General features: G+C 41.7%; 1 protein-coding gene across 3 annotated transcripts in view; it reads left to right on the top strand.

Annotated features, from left to right (window-relative positions):
* The window catches only part of LOC8031537 (hemicentin-1), a 620,814-nt gene that overhangs the window by 532,135 nt on the left and 69,581 nt on the right, over nt 1-19,098 (top strand). For all 3 annotated transcript variants that reach the window (XM_042288501.1, XM_042288498.1, XM_042288500.1), the window contains one exon: nt 10,381-10,584. In XM_042288501.1, the coding sequence (XP_042144435.1) occupies nt 10,381-10,584 (204 nt within the window). The remainder of the gene's footprint in view (nt 1-10,380; nt 10,585-19,098) is intronic.

Genomic DNA, 19,098 nt, shown 5'->3' with positions numbered 1-19,098 from the left:
ACTATACATAAAAACAAACAGTCTTGTTTTGTGGGTATGTATGTGAGTGTGTGATTAAACATTTTCCCCTTGGGAAAAGATAGACCTTTTGTGGAAGTTGCCCAAGCATCAAAAAGAATGCCGGAAACCATAGGCGTAGACTACGGGGGGGGGGGGGGGGGGGGGGGGGGAAGGGGGGGCATCGGGGCTCGTACCTTCCCCCCCCCCCCCCTGGTGAGATACGTGGGGGGGAGGGGCTCGGGCCGATGATCCCTACCGAGACGTTGTTTACGTGCCATTAATGAGCTTCTAGTAGTGGGATGTAAACAAAATAACGCCCACGTTGCCTTTATTGACAAAATACACGGGAAATAAAATCCCAGCGTACTTTCGTTAGCTTCAATCTCCAGTTCTGGCGAGAAGGTAGCGCGCAGCACCCCCCCCCCCCGCCCCCTTAGGACTTCTCAGCCTGCCTGCCCCCCCGCCCCCCCCCCCCCCCCCCCCCCCAGGGAAAATGGACAGTCTACGCCACTGCCTTAAACGTAGGTACACACACAGCTCGTGCCGGCGTCCTCAGCTCTAACTGTTTGAAAGCAAAAATTTAAAACAAATGATACTTTGCACGTGCGTTCATGGACGCTTAATTTTGGGTATTTACTTAGACATAGCCTCCGAGTTACTGACAAAGCCTGGCAGATGATCACCGAGAAACGGCCGGCGAAATGGAAAAGGTGGAAATTGTAGACAACGGATAGGAGAGCCATGTGACTGGCGCCCCGCTGCGGCGAGACGCCGAAGCGCAGCGTCTCGCCGCTGCCCTCGAGACGCTGCGGCGAGACGCGAAGACCCGAAAGTGCGTTTCGGGGTCCTCGTCACTGCAAACGTTGTGCGCTGACGTCCAGGTTCCCCTAGAAATCGCTCTTTGATGATCTGTGCTACTATGAGATCCTCGCGCTCCAAATCTGCGACCGGACACTCTATGGCTCCGTCGTCGAACTGCCAGGTTTTGGGAGTATAGAGGAGGCTATGACTTGGAATATTTTATTTAGGGAAGGCGAGAACGTGCAGCGCGTGTAGCTACGTTCCCAACATTATCTTTGATGCTTTGGCAATTTTTGCGGAAGGTCCATAAAAGGTATAATGGATGACGCCAGCGTCTTTCGATACATTCACTGTACACGTGGCCAGGGGCTGGACATGTTTGTCCAAAACAGGAACGAAAGACCGTTCCTCGTTCCTTCCCAATGTTGGAACGAGTTCCCGTTACAAGTTTCAGAGGTTCGAAAGGAACTCGTATCCGTTACAATTCTAAGATCAGAACGTGTCGTCACGCTAACGTTACGTTTCCGTAATTTTACTAAATATTGCGCACCATAATTCGTTGATAAACATAATGCAACCGAGCTAAAATATCTGCATCGAACTACGCGTCGTGCCGCCACTACAACATTTGTTCCAGTCCTTTGTTTTTTACTTTCTTTCAGTCCCTTGAACTCGGAGGTTAAAATAGTCGATAATAAAAAAAAAACGATGAAATGCGGTAGCTTTACAAGAACATTATTAGTGTAAACAATTAGGAAAGAAAATGGTACGCTGATGAAATGGTTGTACAATCTGTTGTAGTCGGTATGTATGTATGTATGTATGATGATGGTGTAAACTTCTATTTGAATATGGAAATATCCGAAGATGGGTGGGGTCCCTTATGTATGTATGTATGTATGTATGTATGTATGTATGTATGTATGTATGTATGCATGTATGTATGTATGTATGTATGTATGTATGTCTGTGTGCATGCATGCATATATGTATGTATGCACGTATGTATGTGGGTACGTGTGTGTATGGCGACTGTGTGTGCGTGTGTTTCTTTTATGATGTACTGAACAACTTCCGCTGCTCTTAAATTCCTTCCTGCTGCCTCTTGAATTACACAGTATCTACTTCTCACAAATGAAGCACCGTTAAATTTTCATTTCGTTCATTTTTCTATTGTTAACAGAGGTGTAAATATGCGTCTTTCAAGCCGAATTATCATTGTATTTAACTTTATGTTACTAGCAATCAAACTTGGTTAAGAAGAGAGACGACGTAACCAAAAGCTAAAAGTATAAAAGCCTCACAATAAAGTCGCGCCTTGTGCTGGCAAACAGTAATTTCGGATTTCTTGTTTATGTTTTTTTTTCTGTTGTTTTCTTTTTGGTCATTGCACGAGGGCAGTAAACGGTAATCGAAGACTAAAAATAACTCTTTCATATATTCCACAAAGCTTCTTTATGCATAAATTCACGCGCATTTATACATATTTGTTGTATAACCTCACTTGCAACAACGGCCTTGCGCATCCGAATAAAATTAAAAAAAAATGTTTAAAAGTGCATTTTCAAAGATTTATAGAGAAACAATATCGGTCAGATTTTGTACGTCACACGCATGGGTGCGAGGAAAGGCGGCCTTATTTATTTTTGTCCACTTGTAATGGATCCAAGACTGGCCAAGGTGGACATTGGTTCCAGATGCCTTTTTGCAGTATGTTGTGTGTTTATTTGGAAAAAGGTCTGAAATTGATTGATTGATTGATTGATTGATTGATTGATTGATTGATTGATTGATTGATTGATCCCATGGTGCAAAAGTGGTAATTGTCATCCGTTGCAAATTATACAATTGACTTCGGAAAATGGGGTGGACATTGAGTGACTTACGTTCTCCGAGGCAGCGTTCAATTTACCTTGGGAGCACTTCGTGACTTCACTTGGTATGCGCAACTTAACGTCGGCGGTCGGCCATCAATTCCACTAAGCTGCTTTGTGTTTGTGTGACCGGGGGGACGACCACGTGAGCATAAACGCATGTTTACGTGGAACAGCTTACGTCCAGCTTTAATGCCTCCCGAGCTTTTCCCTACAGGGAACGATGTTTGTGGCCTACCACGTGTTTTATGTTCCTGGTTCGATGGTCTGCTTTTTGAATGCTTCAGGACCCTTGTATAGCGAGGCAATTTTATTCCCCGGTAAGAGTTGGTCGTGCTTCCCCGTAAAGTGTTTTTCGGGGTTCTTAGGCCTGACTTTTAAGGGCCTGTAACTCTCTCGTTGTTGTGTTCGTGTTTTTTTTTGTATTTGGTTAACATAGTCCACAGCAACGTTCTTTATACGACCGCGAGGCAGGCCATGCTTTGCTACATTTAACATTTCTCTGGGAGCCTTGCGGTTTCCAAGGCCGCCTATATGAAGGCACAAAAAAGGACGCGTCGTAAAGAAGCACGATTGATTAGATGCATAAAATTCTTCCATCCGATCAGCCCGATGTTATAAATCTTGACGGTTTTAACGTACTAACGGAATGCTTTGAACGAGATATGGCTAAGTGCCTGGCCATGTCCAATGTTGAAGTTCTAATATGTGTCTGTCATCACTCGACGTTTCTGTGCAGTTTTACCAGCTCATCCCCTTCGCTCAGCTCAGATGACAAAATGAGTAATAATAGACCAGGAACGATTATATTTGTTTCTTATATTTTAAAATCTGAACATTTCTGGATCGACAATTGAGGTGTCTCAACACTGTGTGAGTTTCAACCATGCTTTTCTAGGTCACATGAACCTGAATGTAATCGAAGTAATATCATACATCTAGCCGTACAATGCGTAGTTGCGAGAATCCTGTGTTGTTCCTCGCAATACGTTAGGTATGGCAGGTATGGCTGGAGTGCCGTACTTTAAGAGTCCGAGCCAATTTTTAGCACGAGGAAGTGCCAGCCTTTACGCTAAATCTTATCATTTCAGTTTTTCAATGTTGCATAGATACATGTTATGCCTCGATTCTATTATTTTTCTTATGCTCACATCCTACTGTAACTGCAGCAAAACGAAAAGAAATAAATTTTTACGAATATAAATACACGCCAATTAAATTGTTATTTTGTAGTAGTAATAGGTAGATTAAATGGTAAGATTTTGAATAACTAACTTTAAGTGTATTGTTTTTGTGTGTTAGGGGTGGTATTAATCTGAGAGACCAACAGTCTACAGAAACAACTGTCTTTTTTTTTACTTTTTCCCCCATTTGTTTTTAAATAAAAGTTTAATATTTTATCGAACTCAATTTGAACATCACTGCTAAACACGTCTTGTTCTTTTTACAGATACAATCACCGACCAACGTAGAAAAAACATTACATTCATTTTAAATTTGTTGTTGCTTTTCGTTTTTTTTTTCTTTTTCTTGTTCAAAATTACTAATTTAAGCCAGATTCCATGGGATCTAGTTTAATGGCACATATACATTTACTTGCTATTTTGTTTTTTATTTCGAAGTCAAGAATGCACTTTAACTTTTGCTTTAAAAACGCAAAGCAGCATCTTTGTTTCTATCAACTTTCTGGAAGTCTATGCTAACGTCAAACAAGGAAGATTAAAACAAAATGACAGTCATTGTAGTCAAAATCTAGCATTACCATCCTGCAACACATTTTAGGGCAGCCCAGTTTGTGTGGGAGCATTAAATCAGGTAATCAATCCAGTAGTAAGTACACCGCAAAATCACTTCCTTGTACCTTTTAAGACAAAGACTGCTGATAAGCTTTGTCCTGCAAATGCTATCCAAACGTCATGAGCTAGCAAACACTCTTATCGCATACCATAAAAATGCATCATGAACTCGACATTCTTAGTTACTGATTATATAGTTTTCTTGACGTCACCTCTTAGACAGGTTCGTCCTATCTTCTCTTTTCACGAGTAGTATATTTAGTCGCATAGTTCGCGACGCCACTCAATACCTATTTGAAGCGCGTGCTCGCGGCCCTCTGGGCCCGGAAAAGAAAAAGAAAAACGATCGACTAAAACTTTCCATTCGTAAAAAAAGCCGGGAGATGTTGCGGTACCAGGATCTAAAGATATATGAACGAAATGTGAAGACTGGTTCACTCATTTGTGACTGCTTACGCCCGTATGCCTTCAAACCTCTTAAAATATCTTGCGATGAGTGGACCCGCTAGCGACATCTACAGGATGACTGTGGAGCACTTAAAGTTTTGGTGTATTTTGTTCGCGCATCAAACTTTTTTTAAACATTTTTTGTTACATTATAAACGATAATTTTCCACGGATATCATATACATTTGGTCTCGCGAATACCGTAAGCCCTTCGTAATAGTTAAATTCACTTCACGGTTACCTCATATATGGCGCCAGCGCCCCAGGGGATGCTCTCGTCGTAACAGATTACAACCACTCGGCCATTAGCAAACGCAAGTGTGTAAACGAGCCTTAAAACGGCCCTGTCTCTTCTCTCTTCCCTCTTCTTTGTTCCTTTCTATTTGTTCGCAATTTTAACCATGTTCAATCATTAGCAACGCGCCCAACTAACCACTTTACTACTTAAAAAAACGCAGATTTCGAGCACCGGGATGGCATTTCAACCAGAAGGGTACTTCTCTGCACGCTCACTCTTACTAAGGAAAAGCCCCCTCAAAGGGTGCTGCGCTGCCGTAGCGTGTCGCCTCTCACGCTGCATTCACCCTGGCTGTTCAACCGCATTCGCAAAGCGTTTGTGAACGCGGTTGCTTAAAGATCTAGTACAACTTCACGCGCATATGATGATGAAAACGAGCGTATCCGCTTCGCGGTTGCGATTCAAACGTCAGTGTGAATGCAGCTTTAAAATACTTACACAGTGGATGAAGAACGGCTTCACTAATTGTCAAATCCACATTGCAAACGATCAGATCAAATTATTGCAAAGAAGTTTTCCAAGAGGCGGGATTACCATCAAAACCCTACCAATGAGTAAGATAAAAAATAGACAATGATTAAAAACCCTCTGCTGGCCGGTATCATTATTTATTTTTGCATTGTGAGGTGTATCTAAAAGAAAATGGCTTTATTTAACGGTATTGTTGCCGTTGAAATGATATACGGGTGTACTCATGTGAACATAATTGAATTGAAACCGGTTTCCGCAACGTTGCTTTCAGTTCAAAGTTTACACAATTTATACAGCGGAGCTTTCGCCTGCGTCATGTCATTTCGAAACGATCATTAGGCTATAAATTCCTCTCCTCTTTGAGAAGGCTTCCTGAAGTAGGCTTGTTACGAAGTGTAAAGACACGAATCTAAAATAAACTGCAGTTGAATTCTACCTTTATGGTAGTTTTAATCGTACCTGCAAAAATGACGATGGTATCCGACTCACTGATTGAGCACAAGCACCTTGTCAGCACTCTTTCACTAGGGTCAACCTATTAGTGCGTCTGTGAAATCTGTTACATGAAATGGAGCTCACTTGCTATGGTACCACTAACTGCCGAGATATAGAAATATCGGGAACACATTTCAAACTTTACACTCACCTCGTTGCCTGCATCAACGGGTAGTAAAGCGCGCTGTTTAAATATGGTTGTGTATATTAGATGTGCCTTGATTTGGTTAATGCTGCTCGATTATTCTCTATTGTAATTGCAATCTACGTTTTGTGTTTTCAGCCGGTGAAAAGAAAGAGACGCTTCATTCCTCTCAGTTTTCGAAAAAAAGAGGCTTTCGGTAAAAAATCACCGTATTGCATGTTTCGATCAGTTACTTCATAAAGAAGAATGACTGACTACCACTGGAGTATTTAGAGAAAGAAAGCCTACTATCTCTCAGTTCCTCTTCCAGTATACCTATCTTGTTTCTGGATATGCGTAAACTAGTAGCTGGAAGGTAAATGATAACCCCAAATATGAACGACCTCGTTTTCTACGAAATAACAGATTACATAACAAGTATACATGAAACATTAGAGAAGATGTGGTACTCTGATTAAAAATTCATATAAGCCACAGTCCCTAATGGTACAAAACAAGACTTAGAAAGCGCCAAAATTATGCGACATCTGGAGCTCATTCTTAAACAATCGCTCTCAATGTGTTCGTCGGAGCCGCATTCTTTTTTGTATAGTTCGATTCTTCCCTTAAAATGCAAAGTAAATATTCTAGGGCTTTTTGATTCTTTCACGAAGCACAAATACTTTGTTTAGATTGTGTGAACTAGTGCAGTCGCCCAAATAAAGCGGAGCTCTGAGAAGGCTTGTACATTAGAAAATTCGTTTGGGGCCTCACCAACAACCATGGCTTCGCAAACCCAAACAAATGTTATTGGTGTTATTGATTTTCTTTTTTCTCTGTCCTTATTTATTTAATATAATGCCTTATATTAACTCTGTGTTAATCCAATGCTCCTCTTAGATACTTATCGGGGAAGTAAATCCCGATTTTTGAAGACAATGCTTGATAGTGAAGCCGATTTATAGTTAAGCTTTTTTATTAATAATATTTTGTTAGTATTGTGAACGTTTTCCTTGGGAATTTTTATTTCTAAATTTGTTGTTTTTCAAGATTTGTTATTTCATTTTAACGAGAGCTCGAAAAAACATGGGGCTTGTAACCTCAAGAGGATATTACGCGACTGTCTACATTACATAAAAAACCAATTAAAGTATGATCGGCTGTCTTTCAGATAAAAATAAATGCTAACTTATTTTCAAGGTGCTTTGGTGCACAACGTCTATTTGTCAACAATATAATTGGAAGCGCTAGTCAATTACGATATATTAAACTACATAAAATTGGACTTGTAATTGGTCTAATATTGTTGAACAATTTTATCAACTCGAGAACGTTTGGCGCTAGTATCGCCCCAGGTTGTCAGAACAACAACTGTTAAATATTACTTAATGATGTCCTCACACTTTTCATTCAATATATTTTTAATACTTTTTATGGCCCAAATTACTCTTGTAGTATCCGAATTATGTGGTGGAGACAGCGGCATCCAGAAGCATTAAAAAAAATAAATACGACACTGCTGGTCCTTGGTAGCATTGCCTAGATGCATAACCACGTGTAGTTTTGCTACTCAGATAAGTAAGCGAAAACAAGTTCACAAAATCGATGTACTCATTTTTTTAAATTCAAATATTTCGGATATTTAACAAATCGAAACGGCTGCATAGTCGTTTACAACTTACTGCGCACACAAAGAGTTTTACCTTTCGTTCAGGTTTACAGAAAGGTTGATTCTATAAACCTTTTACGAAAATTGTGGTCAAACATATCCTTCTCTTGTTTTGACAAACTTATGGATACCAACTGACAGATATTACTACGTTTAATGAAATTCTAAAGGTTTCAAACCAACAAAAAAATCTGCAACGCCCTCGACGAAATATTGACAATTAAAATGTAAGCTACATAATTAGCTCTATTGCACAACGAACATCGCAGCTCCACGGTGCTTGTTTAGCACTTAGTCGTTTTTGCGAAGATATCATAATAACATTGTTTAATTATCGTCACATCTTGACGAAGAGAGACCAAGAAGTAAGTATATAAGCTGCAAAATGCCGCTTTACAAGCCATTGGGTCCCTCACTTCCCCATCACAAAATAAACCTCTTTTTTTAAAAACCCTATCAAACAACTTTGGCGCTCGCTAATTTCTCGGGCACGATCTGTGTGATGGGGACCAGACACTTGTTAAACACTGACGCAGTCCTCGTGTCCTATAGACCTTTTCCGCTTGCTCTCGCCCCTGGCCGCCAAGAAGGCATATCGGGCATGGGCGACGAAAAAATATTAAAACCTGCAAATAATAAAAAATAGAGGGGAGACAAAACAAGAATGGGTGACGGTTACGCTTATCTCCTAAATGCATTCTATTGCCGTGGCGGCGGCAAAACAATGTTTTCGCCCATACTGGAAGTCACGATATTTCCAGATGGCGGCGCCCTTGTGAAAAAGGTCTATACATGCACAGAGTGTGTGTCCACAATTATGGCAGGTTCGGATAAATGACGTACATAGTAGCCACTGGGTGGCGAGCACTTTTGGAAACGGTATATTATGGTTAACGTTTTGGAACGTTGGGTGGAATAAAACGTTTTCAAAAAGATATAAAATTCTAATTGATTTGCGTTTTTTGATCGCCAGGCAATTACAGTCCTGGAAAACATTACCATCTTTCGTCAAGAAGAGCAGAAATTTATAATTTTGTTAATGTGACTCGTGTGATTTAGTGGAAAACAATGTGTAAAGCAGTGGAATAAAAATTATATCCGTTCAAAAGTTTAATTACTGCTTAATGATATTCTATGACTTTCATCGAAAATATTCTTGGGGAACATAGGAATGTTTTATGCAGTTGTTTTCGATGAAATTCTCCTCTTGGTGCATGTCAAAAGAAGTTGGAAATCTGAAGCTGCGTTTACATGAATGCGACTTAGTCCCATCGGATCCAGTTGTCGCATTCTATGACTGTCTCATGTAAACGGCAAAATGCGCTAGAGAAGCGCATCGCATTCAAGTCGCTAGACGGAGGTAGATCGCGACGGCGAATCTGCATTCATTCAGCCAATGTAAACAGAGATCGCATCGCATTTTGGAACGGGGCGAATTATGCGAAGGCGCTCGCTGCGGAAGCGAGCGAAGAACTGTGAACATGGCGGCGGCCATCCTCGTCGGCGGCGGCAGAGAGCGTTCCCGTGTGATCGCCCGCAGTTTTCTTCCGAGATTGGATTTAGAGGAACGCCAGCTTTTTTTTTTTTTTTTTTTTTGCCATCATAAGTGAGCGGAATATGGCTAAGCTTTTCGGAGAGGGCGGCTCCTGTCCAGGCCTTGCCAAGTACGAATGGCGTGCCCGAGGCAGCCCCTAGAGACTTCGACGCAAGTACGAACGGCGCCGTGAGCTCCGAGCACTGCATGTTACCGCAGAATGAGCAACTCCCACTTCGGTGCCGTTCTTGCCTCTGCCGGAGCCTTTCGGCCTCGGGGTCCTGTCATGGCTGGCGAGGCTTGGCGAGGCGAAGCGCGGTGGCGTCCTTAGAGCGGCTGGAAACAATCTCACTCTTCAGGGCGTGCGCACGCACGTCGCCTCTGATCCAGAGTGGCCCGGCGACCCGGCCCGAAGTCCAACACGCTTAGGTTTTGAGGTCTTTTCCGCCTCGTAACTTCTTGCACAGCATCCAAAACGGCGTGCACACTTTTTACGCTCGTCGAAAGCGTGAAGGGCCTCCACTTGCGAAGCACCGGAAAACGTCTTGACGTGGTGCGGCTGGTACCGGAAACGCAGCTTTAACTTTGATCTTTGACACGGCGTGGCGCCACCTTCGCGTAAGGCTCGCTACACATTCATGTAAACTTTGCCGTGTCAGCTTTATTCGAAGGACGATTGGAGTCGGTGCGCTGAGGTTGCATTCGTGTAAACCTGGCTTAAGCGCCAACCATCCCCAAATGAAGGTTCGGGCTCACGGCTCTCCAGTGTGGGATGCGTAGGCCGCAACTTTGCCTCGGAGTCGCAGGCGCGGCTAGCGTCTGTTGCGAGCTGAGAAATGAATGATCAATCGCCTGCCTCGTTCGCCCGCAGGGCGTCCCCCGCCATCGGTGACGTGGTGGCGAGGCTCGACACTGGTGGACGAGAAATTCGCCATGACTCCGCTGGACGTGGTGCGGAACGAGTTGGTCATCAATCGCCTGCAGCGAGCCGACCTGCTCGCCACGTTCACCTGCCAGGCCTCCAACACCAACCTCACGCTGCCCCGCTCCTCATCCGTCACCATCAACATGAACCGTGAGTGCACTCCTTCACAGGTACCGCTCCTCACTTCTGAGCGATCGAACGAGCGCTGACACGCGCCGCAAATTGATTTCACTCGCAGATGCAGAGAAAACAACATAAGCTTTTTTTCAACTCGATAGCTTTAAGGAGCTCGTGTTGCAGAAAAATCGGCGCTGGCGTCGGCGGGACCAGAACGTCCGGATTGGTCGATAGAGTCATGACGTCACAGCCACACCTCGCGCGGGAATTTCAAACAACTCACAACGCTCACTCAAAACGTGACGGCACGCTTGGAATTAAAGTGATTAAAACGTGACACGTAATGCGAATTAAAGGTCGCCGCATGCATCACATGATTTCACTTCATAAAGTAATTCATTTGCCTAAAAGAAAAAGTATTTAACAATTTTAGGAGGCCACGTACCCTTCGGTTGCGAGTCAGACGCGCTATGGACTAGGCCACGCAGAAAATTTTCTATTTCTTTATTCTAAAACACGCAGACGCGCTGGCACAGCTTTCGTGTTCTACTCTTAAAGGCGAAGCTTAAGCGCCCTCGAGTATTTTTTTTTCGTTTGTTTTGTAAAGGCCGTCATCTTAAAATTAGCTACACATGCGGGTGGGAAATCATGACGAAGCGGGTTTGTGAGACATGATTAGTTTATTTAGCGTGTTTTACAATAGTATTAAGGAAAAAATTGATCTTCATTTTTCTTCCCTTCCCCCAAAATAAGTTACCTGATCAAGGTGATCACCTAAATTCTCGTATTCGGACTTACTCTTCCACTTCTATATAATATTTATTTCTGTTTGTCATTTTGCGAAGTATTAGCTTCGAGGGAACAATAGTTACGTTCATTTAAAATGAAATATGCATCTGCTTCGGACGCATTTCGATGACCTTCAGAAAGAATTAAGGACTGCTGACTAGCGCATTCCAACTGGCAGACGCCGAGTCGGTGTCCTGAGCCGATTCCCCTACTCTACAAATGCATTTAATCTCCAAGTTTTTTTTGTTTTTTTTAACACCTGTCACATTGGGATATCCCACTATAATTTAATTCATTTAATTTTGAAATTCCCTTATATGTCCTAAGATATTACTTCTCTCTTTATTTATTACATTTATTGCTGATTACTGACAGTTTTTTTGGTTTCTTTTTCATTTTAAATATTATTAACGTCAATAAACTTCACTCACGCGAACATGAAATATTAGAAGCGTAGTAGAGCCAAGCCAAGCCTTTTTTTTTAACCTATCTTCAATTTATAAAACCGTCAGCTCGCTAGACACTGTCAACACACTATGATCGATCGATAATAGTGCTTATAACATAAACCGGTGTGCCAATGGTACACAAGAACTCAAGTGGCTAAGTGAATAAGCGTTTTCCTAAGGAATAAATTACCGAAGTGTGGCCAAACTCGCATCGCTCATCGTGTGTTTACAATTCCCCCCGAAAGGATCTACGCTCGTAACACAAGAATTACCCAACCACAGCGTCGGGGCCTCCACGATCCTCCAAATGACGCGGACTCGACTTGGGTCTTTCATGTCCCAGAAAATACGTCTGGACAGTCAAGATGAAAGGAACGGCACACCAAATTGGCTGCTTCCTTCTGAGCGCCACCGCCACGCGCGCGAGACGCCGTCAAAAACTCCGAAATACACAAGACTCGCAGATACGCTCTAAAGGCTAGCGAGCGAAAGTTTTTCAAAGACGTCCGGAGTTACAGAAGGCAGTCCTTCGTCTCGCAGATCAGTACGTATAAAAAAAAATAGTGTCGCGTATCGCATAAACGAGTTTTACTCTATCGAGAACGTGATGCAAGAGAGATTCGGGGGATCTATACGTCCCGTTTCTTTTGTTCCGACAACGAGACAGCGTTCCTTTTCTTAACGCAGCCATAGCACGCATCAACGAGGCGTCCTTTTCCTTTTTACGCATTACGAAGTTGAAGTTGAAGAATGGGGCTGTGCTCAATATACCCACCCCTTCATGAGGAGCGCGCTTAAGTCTCCGGTTCAGATTCTCCGCGACTCGGCGGGGCAGATTAAAACCTTACGTAAACGTGGAGTTATGTAAGAGCGCCCGGAGCGTCGGCTCGGAGGAGCCGACAGGGTATACAAGGCACGCTACACGCCCGCGCCCTCCTCTCAAAAGGATCGCTTTTGTCGTTTGATCACTTATTCAGAGGATGTCGTGCTTGCCTTCCATTACAAAAGCGACACGAGACACGTCAACGGACTGGCCACTTGTGAGGCTGCATCGGCTCTTTGTGTGCTCGAGTGGTCTCTGGCTTGTACCACGAATTAGTCGAGAGATCCGTATACTCGAAACAAACAGACAACTCCAGCACTACTATTTGATTCGGTAAAAGAAACAAGTGCCGTCTCGATTTCCTTGCCGTTGCGGTGTCGAGGGAATGCGAGGGTATCTTATGGGACGTCCATCAAGTAGACTTTCGTTCTTTCAAAATGCCACAACTCTTCAATGCACGAGCAAATGTTTAGGCGATCGAGGGCTTAGTATATTTCGTAAGTTTCCCGACGTTTCATTTGAAATTCAGCACACGTGACCTCAATGACCCAATATTGGCTTTCGCAACCATCAAAGGGTAAAAGGGCTTGAAAATGGCTTAGTCGGTACTCATTCATAATAATTCTTAGAAACAAAAAATCTCACGATAAACGAGGAACATGCATCAAAAACGAGGGTGCCTACCACTAGAAGATTGTTAAAAATGTAAAACTTCAATATACCTAACATTGAGAGTATAAGCGCTTGTCTATGATAAACATATTTATTTGCTCAATATTTTTTAAGTTTTTTTTTAAGATTGAATAGTTTTTTTATTGAATTTTATTAGCAACTGGAAAGGTTCAACCGAGACCGATTGCGAACGGGATGAAGAGAATTTCATTTAATTTCATTTCATTTATTAATTCCCCTTAAGACCCAAATGGGGGGGGGGGGGAAGGACATTGGCAAGAAACACAATACAATAATGCCACAAGAGGAAACGAATTAATTCAATGGGCGTATCACGGGTGCAGGTAACCAATAACAGCTTCGGCGAATTTTGAGGGTCCGTTACCGTGACAACGGCTTCTGGTAACATGTTCCAATTTTTAATGGCGAGCTGCAAGGGTGAAAACTTGTAAATATTAGTCCTAAGAATGTCTAGGTGAAGTTTGCAGGAGTCGTCAAATCGACGAAAAATGAAGGAGGCAGGTGGAGAGAGTGATAGAAACTTTTATGGAAGTAGTTTTAGTTGGCATACAGCTCTACGTTCTCTTAGAGGAGTAAGGTTGAGAATTTACTTCAAAGAGGTAACGCTTACAGAGTGGTTATAATTCCTTAGGATAAAACGTGCAGCTTTATTTTGGGTGGGTTCTAATTCTTTTTCAAGGAAGACTTGGTGGGGGTTCCAAATGGCAGAAGCATACTCTAAAATGGGGCGTATTAAGGCGTTATAAGCTACAAGTTTCGTTTCTTCAGATTCGAGATATAAAGTACGACGCAGAAAACCAAGAGATTTGTTAGCTTTAGTGGCTATATGATTGATATGACATTCCCAAGAGAGGCTACTGGTTAGGAAAACTTTTAGGTATTTATAATTCATAACGTTTTTTACACATGCGTTAAATAAAGTGTAATTGAATACAGAGGGAACTTGTTTAGTGCTGAATACCATGGACTTAGTTTTGTTAACGATGTTAACGTAAATTTTCATCTGCCATTACCGACACCAAGACTCCATACTAAAAAGGTCACCTTGCAAGGAAATACAATCTGCTATATTAGTAATTCTAGCATGCACAACACAGTCATCAGCACACAATCTTAAAGTTTAGTTAATACAATTAGGCAAATCATTAATATAAAGCAAAAATAACAATGGTCCCAGCACGGTTCCCTGTGGCACACCTGAGCGTACTTCCATTGATGAATAGGCCTGATTATGAAGAGAAACATACTGCGTTCTATATGTTAAAAACTATTCTACCCATCTTATAACGCCTCCGTCAATACGGAAGGAGAAATTTTTTTAAATTAGCCGGCAATGGGGGACTTTATCAAATGCTTTGGAAAAATCAATGAAAATGGCATGGGTATCTGTCCTGGCCTGTAAGCGTCTATGAATGTCTGTAGTTAATTCAAAGAGCTGTGATTCACATGAAAGGGACCACCGGGAACCGTGCTGGTTAAAAAACAGTAGATTATTGCAAGAAAGGTGATTCATTGTCTGTGAAAATATAACATGTTCCATCAGTTTACTAGGCACGCTAGTCAAGGAAATGGGTTTGTAATTTGTTAAACACATTTTAGACATGTTTTCGAACACTGGAGTTATTTTAGCATGTCTCCAGTCAGCTGGAACATCACCGGAATTAAGAGACTGATTAAACAAACTGGTTAATAAAGTACACGACATTTCATTTGTTAGAATGCCAGGCAGCAGGGCGAGATCCATACCTTCTATTTACAAGGTAAAAGTACAAACAAAATAGCAAACCAATGAGATAATTCCAATAAACTGAAACAAGAAAGGATTACGCTAGACTGTACAGTTCCCCGTTGGGCCAAGAGGCGTCCCAGTCCCTTACTGTATTATGTAACCCTGAGTGTTCGTTGCGTGGACGAACCGCAGAAGAGGTGCAGCTCATCGCAGCCACCTCAAATCCCATGATGGTGAAGAATGAGTAGTTTCCACGGTAGAGGGCTTGGACGTCGCAAGTGTCGGGCGAGTCCTGTACCATGTATCTTTTTCCAAAGATCCTCCTTCGAGCGAAACTTATACTTCCCTGGTCGTCTTCTATTTTCTCCTATCATACAACCAATACAACTCTGTTCCTTGCGGCCCGCTAAGCCCAATTCGTTTTTGTTCGCCACACGGGGTGGAACCGCAGAACCATGACAGCAGCACAGTTTTACTACTTCTGTTTTTTTGTATTTGTTTTTATTTCCTTATAGTATGAAGAGGTAACATTAAACTTCATTATTTTCGGAACCTTACTAAAAACTGGCTCACTCTTGATGTTGTTTCGCAATAACTCCAGGCGTGAAATAGCATTGTCGAGTAGACGTAACTTTGTCTAATCAAACCCGTTCGTAACTTTCGTGCGTTGCTTTGAAGTAGTTACGCTAAACTCATTTAAACTAAAATAGTATAACACTTAGATCGTGGAGTATGAATTCTAGATTGTGAAGTGTCTCACGATATTGTAAACACGTTACTCATATTAACCAGAAACGCATCATCATTCTTTTATCGCACCACTAAAATTAAACGCCCAGTGTGTTACCAGAGAAACGCAAACCGTGTTCCTCGCAACACAAATGTAAATTATGCATCGCAAAAAGCGTGAATTCTCCTCGATTGCGGAATTTGAAATTGAGATATATTTCCAAGGTTTTCGAACTCAGCGGTAAACTTTCGCAGGAGACGATTTTGAAGGATTTCTAATAAACTTATGGCGTTCGTTTTTGTCAGCAGGTGGTATATTTTTCGATAGATTTGTGGGTTCTGCTGAACGGGAATATAGCATGACAGGATCAGTACGCTATTCAACGCGATGACTACGCCAGCATTCGACTTGTGCATGAGTGTAACCAACTCGCCGGCCGATAGCGGCCGCTGTGGTCTAACAACTGTAGAGTCACTTCAGTTCTATAATGTCCAGAAGGCCTCGTAATAGAAACACTTGCCTGCTTTCATTACGAGACAGCTGCTTTCCCGGAATCTTGATCACACAGGCACGTTGGAAGGCCGAACAATGCCAGATAACAATGGAAGCTTGAAAGCCCGCTATAGAAGCAAAACAACTTAAAGATTTCTTTCGTTCTGAAGCTGTCCTACATATCCAGACGTAGACATGGTAGATACAAAGCAAATCAAAGGAATTAGAAATAACTTAACATGATAATTTATGATAAATACCCAGACGCTCGATAAATCGAAAGGCCAAGCGGTAAAACAAAGTCCAAAATAACGGAATTCAACACGCACGGTTCCGGTTTCAAACCTCTTTCTTTGTTTCTGCGCGATTTAAATCTACGCGCTTGGTTGTAATGAAGCCTTGACTAACCTATCCTATTTATAAAAATTCTTCCGTTTTTCCTTGACATTAAATTTAGTTGCAAATCAGAAGGCTGAGCACTTCTACTAAGACATAATGATTTCTAAATATGTGCTCGCTCGATTACTAATTGATGCATTTTATCAGAAATTTAGATAGGCACAAATAATATTATTCTGTTCGAAACGACTTCTTTTGTAACCGGCTTGAGCTGGCCTTAAGCGGACTTCTTTTGTATTTAGGTTGTATTTAAAACACCTCTACGTAGGAGTTTTTAAATGCAACGTCTTTAAATCATACGTGTTTATTTTATATAGGCTTACTTTTAATGAAAACATGGTGTCGACGTGACGTTTTTGTTTACACACACATACATATATATATATTTTTTCTTGCCAACATTAAGCCTTGGTTATTGTAATTTTCGTATATTCTTATTTCATTTATTCCCGCCGCCATTAATTTGTGACTTTTGTTATGATGGGCAGAAATACTGTCTGGGTAGTCCCTTTCCAGGTATATTTTATTTAACAAACAGGCTTGCACATTCAAGATGACCGCTGTACAGCGTCGCCGTTAACACTATTCAAACTTTTTTGATACTAGTAAACAATCGTGCGCTCTTTTTAATAAAACTACGAGCTCCTTAAGGCCCAAATAGGAGTTGTTGAAAGGTCATAACAAAAACAAAATAAATAAAAAAGACACTACTATGTACATTATTGACAAAACAAATTAAACAAGTCAAGCAAGAACTAAACAGGCATTCAAGTAAAAAAAGGCAACAAATCAAGTTAGATATATACAAACATTCAAAAAAAAAAGAAGAAAAAAGACTACCATCAATCAGCATGTGGCAAAATCGAACAACGAAAACGGTGTCTAAAGAGATGCAGTCTGTTGATTTACAGAAAGGAAAATGTAAACGGCCGGCAAACAAGATTGAACATAGAGCATAAAAACAAAGGAACCCTGCTGTATAGCAAGCATTTCAAAACTTCTCCCATATTGAGGTTTACTAATGAGCAATATTTATCTGCGCCAAAAACTGTGCGATAGTTCATCGAAATGTCCTATGTCCATCATAATAGACCGTATTCATTATTAGAACCATCTCTCGGCGGTCACGGGTACTATCAGAGGCTCGGCGCCATCTTTGAGGCTTCGCCACCGCCCCGTCGCCCGCCGCCCGCCCCAGTTCGAACCCCTCTCTCCGCGTCGCGTTCGTGAATGTTCTTGTGTGTGTGTGTTTTTTTGTGTTTTTTATTGATGATGTCAGCCGTTTAGGAATAAGTTACGAATATCAAGCTTCAGTTTGTTTTCAGTGGTTTTACTAAGAATTTCTTTTTATAAAAATGAGCTTCAATCCAGCACCAGAGCAGGACAACTCACGCACTTTTTTTTAGAATCGTGCGTTAACTTGTCTGACCAGCTGATTATGCCTTTTCGCACAAGGACGATTTGTATGATATGTTTATCAGAGCCGTCAGCCACTTTGTGACAGTTCGTTTTATTTGGCGTTCACGGCTGCGGGTCTAAAGAATACGACCAGTTCTTCACCCAGTGCGCCTTGACCCAGCTTGTGCAGACCCGAATTGCAAAATTCTAGGATGGCTGCGTTGAACGTTTAATCTTGGTTCCCCGTTGTCTTTATCTTGTTTTAATTTTAGTTCCCTGTTGGCTTAGGAATATTACATATATGATTCTACAGACACACACACAAGACAAACATGAAACTAAATTTCTTACATAAAGTTCTATTTAGTACCTTTGGGAGATCACGGAAAAGTAGCTGAAATCCTCATTACAAGGAGTTCGTGTGATACAGCACGAATTTACAATAATAGTATTTTTTATGGCAAGTAAAAAATAAAAAAAAAATACGCTAAAGACCCACACTATACTCACACAAGCGTATCCGAGGCGCAAAAGCGTAAAAGGAAATGACCGGCGTGTTGCCGCGGTACCAGTACGCAGAATATAACGTAATAAAAAAGAAAAATATATTTTACGGAAAGCCGAAACATTTTTCTTATATCATTAATAATAACACTAACAAATAAATTCAGTGCTTGCGCATATGTACTCTTTCGCCTCTTGAGAAAAATTGCATTATTAAATGTCAGCGACATTTTAATGTGTTCCTCCTGGTAGCGCGGTCACATAGAGTTAAATTTCATGCTTACTGGCAATACAATACAACCACTGCTCATAAAGGTGCTTACTTGCAGTATTGACCACAAATAAAAAAAAAAAACTCTCCTGCAGCGCGAACTCTATTTGTTGGGTAGCGAGCAAACACGACTCTTAAAGGGGCACTGACACCCCAAAGGTCGTATTTAAAAATTTTCCCGCGCGCGCGCGCGCCTTTTTATTTTTGGCGTTTGATTTTCCCGCCTCTCGCCTGCTCGCTTCTTTTGATCGGTGACGTCAAAAATCAGGA

The sequence above is a fragment of the Ixodes scapularis genome, unplaced genomic scaffold (genome assembly GCF_016920785.2).
Source record: "Ixodes scapularis isolate PalLabHiFi unplaced genomic scaffold, ASM1692078v2 PGA_scaffold0__279_contigs__length_252992795, whole genome shotgun sequence".
NCBI classification, from domain to species: domain Eukaryota; kingdom Metazoa; phylum Arthropoda; class Arachnida; order Ixodida; family Ixodidae; genus Ixodes; species Ixodes scapularis.
Note: the sequence above shows the minus strand (reverse complement) of the source record. Positions and strands in the feature narration are given on the sequence as shown.